We start from the raw sequence: 9,482 nt of genomic DNA, 5'->3' as shown, positions 1-9,482 counted from the left end.
TTCAAAACGGGTTTTATATGTGTGTAGATTCCACGTTAACGCAGCCCGTCGCAGCGCAGGCTTCCTGCGCTCCTCCTGCAGCATCAATACCTGCGTTGGATCTTCAATACTCTTGCCGGGGGTTTCTTCGCCACCAATTCGCCGGTTCAAAGCCTGCCCCACTTCCTTGGTTGGGTGGCTCGCCTCCAACCCTTCGAACTCGCGCTTTCAGAGGCAGCATCTAAGCCGGACTCGAGGCGCGCTTCCTCATTCCTGCATTTCCCCCCACCGTCCACCCTCAATAAATATCACGTTTCTCAAAACAATATCATCGCATGATTCAAAGGGCAGCGGCTTTCTTTTCTGGAGGAGGAAGCAGCAGCAGCAGCAGCATCCCTTCCTCTAGCGCGCAGACGCGGCCTTGGCGAGGGGAGCGCTGGCTGCTCTCGCTCGTCATCTCTCCGGCGCCTGCCAAGGAGAGGTTTCCAAGAGGACCTCGGGGCCAGCAACGCAGGCGGGGAGGACCCGGCGGAAGGGCCAGGGGGCACCTTTCCAACTGGCCTCCCCTCGCAGATCTAGGGAACACATCACCGGCACCCCACCCCCCAAAACACACAGCTGCTTGCACGTTGCTATAGAGAGAGGGAGGTGTGCGTGTAGCAGGGGGCAGCAATCTTCTCCAGTAACTGTGTCTCGCGGGGCCAAGCCTCCTTTGCTGACAGGCTGTGGGTGGGTGTGAGTGTGCCAGGAGCTGGTGTACAGGAGGAGCATCGCAGGCTCTCATTGGACGCGCGCACAGACGCGCGCGCGCAGCCAGCCAGCCAGCTTCCCTCCCTCCCTCCTTGCACTCTAGCAGCCTGGCTGAGCTGGTGCTCCTGTTCGTCGGGCTTTCCACTTCACTGCCGATTCTCCCCGCACCGGAAGCCTGAGGCTCCGCCTTCCTCGCCATCCAGCACCGGGAAAAGCCCCCCTGGGCACTTCCAGCGGGAAGCGCAGCACTACGCCCGGCTGGGCAACCCCTCCTCGCCACTTGGCGGCGGCGGGGCTGCGCGGGTTCCGTCCAGAGCAGCGGCTGCTTCGCCTTCCGACCCGATCGCGCCCTCGTCGGGCAGGAGAGGCCCCCGCGAGCCGGGATGGGCTGAGCGCCCCGGGAAGAAGCAGCCGAGAGGAGCTCGTGGGCCGGCGAACAAGTGAGTGGCTGGCCGGCCGGCTGGTTGGTTGGCGCTGCTGCTGCTCGGGGAGGCTGTGCGCTTGGTGCAATGCAACACCGCGTGGCCGCCTGCAGGGCTCCGCGGCGGACATGCTGAGCAGGGGAGGAGCCGGCGGGAAAGCGCCAGGCGGGCTCGGCGGCTCCGCAGCAGGGCTGGAGGGAGCGGGCGCCGCCAGCTCGGCCTTCGCCTTCCGCAGCAGGTGGATCCCGCAGGCGCGGCTCCGGGGATGAGCCCCGCGGGCGCGCCGCCTCCTATCGCCCCGGTCAGCACGCGCTCGCCGCCGCCGCCGCCAGGGTCGGACCCTGCGCTCCCCCCGATGGTTCCCGCCCGCCTGCTTCTCTGTGACAGGGACGTGACCTTCCCTGGCTGAGCCTGACGATGTGGGGTCAGGATGCCTCGGTGCCCCGACGTCGCCTGGCGCAACCTTGCAGGGGCGCTCCTTGGCTGCTGGCGCTCCTGCTGAGCTTGGCCCTTGCCCGGAAAGGGGGCTCGGCGGCACACTGCCCCAGCAAATGCGTCTGCGCCAGCAACATCATCAGCTGCTCCAAGGCCAACCTGAGTGTCTTCCCCCATCCCCTTCCCTCGTACGCTGCTGCCCTGGACTTCAGCTACAACCAGCTGACGCGCCTGCGGGCGGAGTGGGCGCCTTCCCCGCTTCGCCACCTGCAGTCCCTGTTCCTCAGCCACAACGGCCTTTCCTTCATCTCCACGGAGGCCTTCACCAATGTCCCTCACCTCAAGTACCTGGACCTCTCCTCCAATAACATCCAGGAGCTGGGGGAGAACCACTTCAGCCACCTGGTGAAGCTGGAGGTGCTGCTGCTCTACAGCAACAAGATCTCCAAGATTGACCGGACGGCTTTTGAAGAGATGAGCAAGCTCCAGAAGTTGTACCTGAGCCATAACGCCATCAGCCGCTTCCCCCATGAGCTGCTGAAGAAGGACGAGGGGGGCTTCCCGGAGCTGGCCTTGCTGGACCTCTCTTGCAACAAGATCAAGGATATTTCCGTGGACGAGGTCAACAAGCTCCCGGCCTGGGTGAAGAACGGCCTCTACATCCACGGCAACCCCCTCACCTGCCAGTGTCCGCTCTACGAGCTCTTCACCCACTGGCAGAAGCGGCAGCTGAGCTCCGCCACGGACTTCAAGGAGGAGCTCAAGTGCTTCCTCCAGAGAGACAGCAAAACCATCAAAATCTCCAGCCTCAGTGGCCCAGGGGGCTTGAACTGCAGCGAGTTCAAGGAGCAAGTGCTGGAGGTCCATCGCGGGGAAGAGGTGATCATCAACTGCGACACGAGGCAGCGAGGGGTGGTGATCAGGGAGTGGCTGACCCCCCGCTACGAGCGTGTCCCCCAGGAGGGCGAGAACAGCTCCATGACCATGCTGACCAACGGGAGCCTTCAGATCAGAAACATCAGCGTGGAGGACATGGGTCCATATACCTGCTATGCGGTCAGCCAGGTGTTCAACGAGACCCTCTATGTGCACGTCACGGTCCACAACTACTCCTTGCACGGGACCCCGGACACCCTCAACACCGCCTACACCACGCTGGTGGGCTGCATCCTGAGCGTCATCCTCGTGCTCATCTACCTTTACCTGACCCCCTGCCGCTGCTGCTGCCGCAACGGCGAGAAGCAGGCCAGCCAGCGCGAGGACAGCATCAACTCCTCGGTGCTCAGCACCACGCCCAACCACAACACCGGCGGGGGCAAGGAAGGGCTGAACCGGCACATGGCGCCTGGCAACGCGCAAGGCCAGAATGGCAAATGCAAAGCCAACAGCTCCCCCAAGCAGGCGGCCAAAGGGTCCCAGAAGGCAGAGCGGAAGATGTCGGATGCGGACTCTGTCAGTTCTGTCTTCTCCGACACGCCCATTGTGGGGGCCTCGCAGGGCGAAGGCGGGAGAGGATCCGGCAGGGATAAGGCAGGGGCTGAATTAGTGGGGCTGCTGTGATTGTTCTGGCACCGGGAAACAAGACGGAGGATGCAGCCACATCCCTTAAGGCATAACACTATTCTCTGGTACCGTTCTTCGACCTGCCACAGTATGTAATGGCATTGCTTTGTTTCTTTCCTCCCGTCGAGCCCACAGTCCAGTGTCGAAAACCTTGATCTCCCAATATTGCTCTTGAAGCACAGTCTTTCCTCAGCCCTCCGTTTCTTTGGAATGACATGGTTTTTCAGATCGCCCTCATGGGAACCTTTGTGAGCATCTCAGCCACAGGTCCAGCAGACTTCACTAGGTTTTCCTGCATCCTGCTGTCGCTTTTGCTTACTTTTCCTGGGTGGGACTTTCCTCCCAAGTCTCTGTGCAGGTATGAATACCAGAAGAGCAGCCCAGGCTCATCCGCTGCAGCAGAAATGGCAGTGTCACCTTCAGAGACTTAACAATATTAGGGTGGCATAAGCTTCCGTAGGTGGTAGCCTGCTCCATCGGATGTTACAAAGTGGGCCTAGAAACCAAGATTTTTGTTCACCTTCATGCAAATTAAATCACATTCATCTCCACAGTAGCTCCAGAGATGGCAGTAACCCCAATTAGCCACGGTATTGTGGGAGTGGGGTGGGGGAAGTTGACTTTTTTAAAATGGCTCAATAATATTTTTTTTATATATCTATATCTATATATATATATATATAAACTCTTGCTACAAACAATTATTTATTTATTTATTTATTTTTACAGAAAACGGAGGTTCCCACCATTACCAGGCTTTTTCAGGACATAATTCAAATAATTTTTCTAGTAAGCAGGCAGACCTGTTTTGGAAACCTCTGCTCTCCCTTTTTCCTTTTTTTCTTTTGGTGGGACTATGACAGAGATAAAAACTGAATTTTTAAAGAAACATAGTAGAGAGGAGAGGTTAGTTATGCAGTCTTTCTTTGCTAGGAAAGCTCTTGTTAAAGCATAAAAGGAGCTAAACCCAAACCTTTTAACCTTGGTGGCACCCAAATGCAAGAAGGGAACCAACAGCCTTGGGAGGTGGCAAGGTGGGATTCCACATCCCCACTCATCCGAAACCCATCCTGCTTGCTCCAAGACGCAGCAGAAACAAGAACGTGGCGTGGCATGTCCCAGATCTCCTGCTTTCCCCTCTCCGGAGCCTGCTTGGCAGATTCCCATTACTGTGGCCACCCAATGGGTCAAGCTGGGGGTCCAGAGCGCAGCTCTCCATCCTTGCAAAACTTCGGCAAATTTGGAGACTGTGGGAGGCTGTCTAGATCTTGGAAATCCCAAAGCCATTGGGCAGCCTCTTCACCCTGCTTTAGGAGACCAAGTGGTTGACAACCTCCAGGTGCTTGATGGGGAAAGCAGCTGAAATGAAGTTGCCGCTCAGCTCCCGTCAACAGCCATGTTTAGGAACCTTTCCACCCAAAGAGAGGCCTTCCCGAAATGTGCATGTGCTGCCTTTGAGCCTCGCCCTGTGACATACACCACTGTATGTGACTCAGGCAGTGGGGGTAGAAGCAGCAGAGAAGAGGGAGAACGACTGAGCATTCAAGATAAGTCTCTGTATTAAATATCTGGAATTGCACTGACTGTGCTCTTTGTGGGGCAGATGGCATGACTTCACTGGAGGTGAAGCAATTGCGGTGAGAAGGTCCCTGTGCAAAGCGGGGGACTTAACCCTGCACCTATTCTCAAGGGATCTAACAGAGAAGGCTGAATCCCACCTGCTCTGTCCAACTCAGAATGCTCCATTGGAAATGGGTTGATTTGAAAAGCCATTTGGGGTTGCCAAGGATGGGGGGAGGCCCTTGAGATGGTCCCCTTGCAAAGGTTTCCCTTTGATCTGCATTCAGGCTCCATCAGTTTATCTGTTGGCTGAAGTGGGAAATGAAAGGGGAGAGTTCAGGGCTGGCGTGCAGGGGCGACACTATAAGCCATAAGAATGTATTGCACAAATTTGTGAATGGGTCCAAAGCAGCGATAAGTCCTGAAGAGCACAGCTCTGTGCTATAGCCATATGAACCCTGCTCACAGCCCTGAGGCTCATTGCAATCAGTCAGTTAGGGAGACGCCCAAGAACAACCAGAGCCCAAAGTGAAGATGGAAGTCAGCTGTCAGAGGCAAATCTCCCATCTTAACTGACTCGCTCTGGGGCTTCTTGCTTTCTCTGGCAAGTTATTGGGATGGAGATGCCCTCTAATTGAAGCAGCAGTCCAAGTGAGGTGCCTGCAAGCCAGAAGAGGGAGAAAAAGGAGAGGCTGAGGAATTAATAGAATGAGATGAATGAAATGTGAGGATGGTGAAAGCAGGGAAAGTTTAGCAATAAGACAGCTGATTTTTATAAATCTGTGGTTGAATTCTCTCTAGCTCAGCTGGAACCGTGGTAGGTTGCCATGTTCTGACCCCCTTCGTCCCTTTACAGATCTCTTCTGTCAATCTGTTTTCTGAAATTTCCAGACACCGAGTGCAAAATCAGAACTATTTTAGAGTAAGCAAAAGACAGGACAGAGTTTTCCCTGTGCATGTTTGCTGGATGAGGAAACATATCAACTAGGGCTGTTGATGTAAATACAAAAAAATTGATGACCTTGTACTGTAACAGTATAGGCAACATATTTATTCATGCTAGGACATTTAATAGCTGTGAAGCTCTTATACTTCTCGGGGGTGGGGGCATTCAGGGAACGTGAGAGCTCCTTTTGGCTACCTGTTGACTTCACTGCTGCTTAACCCCTTTGCTTCTTGGGCTGGAAAGATTCATGCTGCAGATAATGAAAAAAATTCACAGATTGCACTCATAGCAGAAAGCTATCTGCCTTCCCCATCTGCGAGCTCTTATAGATGGGATGAAGGGAGAAGGGTTTGCAGCCTGAATCCCTACAGACGTCAATCAGCATATGGCCAAAGGGCCACAGATACATAGTGCAGATGCAGCAGTGTCAACTCTCTCATGCGCACAGCCATGTATCTACCACATTTAATGGGGAGGGGAGGGGACATACAAAGTTGCCTCAAGCTGGATAAGACCATCTGTCCAACTAGCCAAGTATTATCCACTTTGGCCAGCAGGGATTCTCCCAAGGACACAGACAAAGGTTTTCCCCAAACCTGGTATCTGATATCTGCTAATGAAAGATGCCAGGTATTAGATCTGGGACTTTTTGCATGCAAGCCTATGTTCTCTTATTCAGCTGCCCAGTTGCCCAGTTCTTGTCTACTGGAGATGGGTGAAGAGAATGCTAACATGAGTTGAAGCGAGGATGAAGCAGCCTATGTTTCAGTATGCACATGTGTGCAAGTACGAATTAGCATGTGTGGGTACCCACACTTTTAAACCCCTGTTCAGAACACCTCCTAGCCTCTAATGTTATGCTAGAAAAGCTTGGTGCTTAAGTTGTGTGAGTAGCAGGACTAACCTTCAGAACCTTTCTAGGGAAAAGGGACATGGACTAGTAGGATTGTCGTTGCATGGACAATCTGCTTCATCAAACCTTTCCCACTCCTGTTCCTCTTTGAAGAGCCATAAATACTCATACTCGTTAATAGAGTAATCCCTTGTGATGCTTTCCCAGGATTCCTTGGTCCACCAAAGAGGAAGCAGAGCAGAGGACTCTGGGATATCTCCATATCACTGACCTTGATCTTGGCAAATTTACTTCTTCGTGTGGAAATACCCTTGGCAGTGTGAGGCAAGGAGCCCAGAGTTTGAGGTACCACCACGTGTGACATGAACAGCTCATACTGGGCTATGAACAAGGATTCATTGGGGTGTGTTGTTGTGTTTTTTAGCTTGATCACAGGGAAATGTGCAGAAGGAAACCTTGCCAGTGTTGGTTGTCAGGAGCTGACATTGTTGGGAACTTGCTGAGGTCCACACCATTTCTTCTGAGCCTTCTGGCCCTACCGCTCTTCCCCCTTGCTGTCACTGCCTGTTCTCCTGCCCACTCAGAGCATGTGCGTAAGGGCAAGAGGGAGCAGACGGAGCAGTATCTGCTGTGTGCCTTGCACTCTCCATCTGGTGGCGGTGTGACAACAGACAAATAGGCAGCAGGGACAATCTTGTCCAAGCGTATCCCCTTCCTGAAACCCAGAGCTAGCACCATTGGGAGGAGATATTTCTGAAAGGCCACTGGGACCAACCCAAACATTACCTGATCTCACTGGCAGTAGGTAAGCATGAGAGAGAAGCCGGTTGGACCATTGACTACTTGTTTCAAAGCACATCAACGGTCTAGTGCAGATGTAAGACTTCCACCTCTGAGCCCTGGATCCAAACCTCCCTCCCATCTCTCCTGCGCTTAACTCTGGTTTGGTGGTATTCCTGCACCATGAACCCTAACCCTGGCATGGCAATGCTATGGTGATATATAACAACGTGCTGAATCCTAGTAAAACTAGTTCTGAGCTTTTCTCAGCCTTTGATTTCATAGCTGCCCTCTTCTGGTACCCATCAGGGACTGGGCTGGGGGCCAAAGTCTTAAGAGTGGCAGGACCCCCCCATCCTATTTTGTGACCGCTCAGGTGACTCCTTGCACCCTCTTGGTCAAAGCAGTGAAGAAAGGAGCTCTTTTTGCTCCTGTCCTACAGGAGGATGTTGCTACGCCTCATCACTAAGGCAACCTTTTTATTCCATCGAAACTGGCACAGTCACGAGTGGATGCCACCCACATGGTTTCCCTGTTGTAAGCTCTAGGCTGGTTGCTGAAAGGGAGGCTCTGCCTGCTCTCCACAGGGTGCCAGAACCACTCGCCTCTCAGCAAACCACCTGCTTGTGCCTGCTGTCTGTGTGCAACGTGCCACAGGGTCCCTGCTGAGAATCTAAATATGCTCTGAGTCCACACTAAGCTGCCAGGAGAGAAATATCTTCCTTCCCTTACTGGATAGGGCATCCAAAGGAGTATATATATTTAGTGGAGGTAAGAATAAGGAACACAGCTAGAAATAGCTCCGCTATGGTTGTGGGTACTGAAGTCCTCCTTAGGATCATGCACTGGGCCTGGTATTTACTTTTGTTAAACAGCATAAAGTGCTCAATCCTAACTGAAAATAATCCCTTGGTGCCGCTTCCTAGCTGTTTAAAGAGAGAGAATGTGAGTGAATTCCCCCCACTGCCATAATATGCAGTGCGCTCCTTCAGACAAGCAGAAAACAAATAGGCTTTCCCCCATTTAGTTTGACCTTCTGGCTTGCTCATTAATGATTGCCATCTTTGTGGGTTCTAAGGCTCCTGAATGTTAGGCTATTTTAGAAGGTTCATCTATTTAAACCAAGATATGCAAATCGCCACCACTGGTTTCATTTGCTGTCGGCTCCCCTGCCTGCCTGCTCCCACGCCTGGGTCAGCTACCAACATTCCACATAAGCATCATGAGGGGTTTTAGTTGAATGAGACTTCGGGGATGAGAGCTGCGCTGTCAGATCTGCAGTGGTCAAACGTGAATCTGCCCTGAATCTGTCTGCCCTACTGATAAGGTCAAATGTAGAGTGTCAGCACAGTGGGAAGAAGTCAAGCTGCACACAGCACAATCCTTTTTTTTTAAAGGAACCTTTGTATGTGCTCACCATTCCTGGTGCCTTAGGCAATGCGTGAGCATGACAAATGTGCAGTGCAGCTGCAAACATGCTTGGGAAGGGAGATGAAGGGGGAGTCTGGGGCCTAGACAGAATGGCTGGCAGCAGATGGTTTCTTAGGAGATTACTGGAAATCCCCACCCCCCACCCCTTTAAAAAAAATGGAGGGAGGGCAAGGCAAGAACAAGATTAGGGATGCATGTATTTACGTATGCAAAACAAAAGGCAGGCTTCCCACTGTTTTACTGCACTTTTCTGAATCCGTACAGCACAGCAAAGAAAGTTCCCCTCACACCACCAAGAAAGGTTGCCCAATGCTTGTAGTACAGCATGGCCCCATCTCTCACTCCCCCCATTCTGTGGTTTGCAGGTCAAGCAAAATGTTATTCCAACCTGCAGATGATACATACATGCTTATCTGTTCCAGGCAGAGACAACAATCCCAAAGAGTACCTGGGCTGCATTTCTGTTGAGGAGTCTGTACTCTCCAGCATAGGCATAGGTGAAAATAAAACATGTTTTATGAATATGCACCTGCAAGGATCTGTCTCTTTTTTCCCCCATTTTCCACCACCATGATGAATATTGACTTCGGCGTTCTCAGTCTGGGCCCGAACACAGAGGCAAGCCTTGGCCATGGCTCTTCAGTAAGCTTTCACCAGAATTAAACATAGCTAAGAGGGATGCTTTGGGACGTGGCGTATCGTGTGTGGCACTGCAGAGAGGAAAAAACTGCCAGGGTTGGGATTGTTCAGGTTTTTCCTGCCC

At 52.8% G+C, this 9,482-nt stretch overlaps 1 protein-coding gene across 1 annotated transcript; it reads left to right on the top strand.

Annotated features, from left to right (window-relative positions):
- The first annotated feature begins 418 nt into the window (after positions 1-418).
- Positions 419-9,247, top strand: AMIGO1 (adhesion molecule with Ig like domain 1). Its single transcript, XM_083447211.1, has one exon. It carries the CDS (start codon positions 1,569-1,571, stop codon positions 3,144-3,146), a length of 1,578 nt encoding a protein of 525 aa, XP_083303337.1. The 5' UTR covers positions 419-1,568; the 3' UTR covers positions 3,147-9,247.
- The last annotated feature ends 235 nt before the right edge of the window (positions 9,248-9,482 follow it).

This window comes from Podarcis tiliguerta, assembly GCF_965153285.1.
Source record: "Podarcis tiliguerta genome assembly, chromosome: 6".
Classification (NCBI taxonomy): domain Eukaryota; kingdom Metazoa; phylum Chordata; class Lepidosauria; order Squamata; family Lacertidae; genus Podarcis; species Podarcis tiliguerta.
Note: the sequence above shows the minus strand (reverse complement) of the source record. Positions and strands in the feature narration are given on the sequence as shown.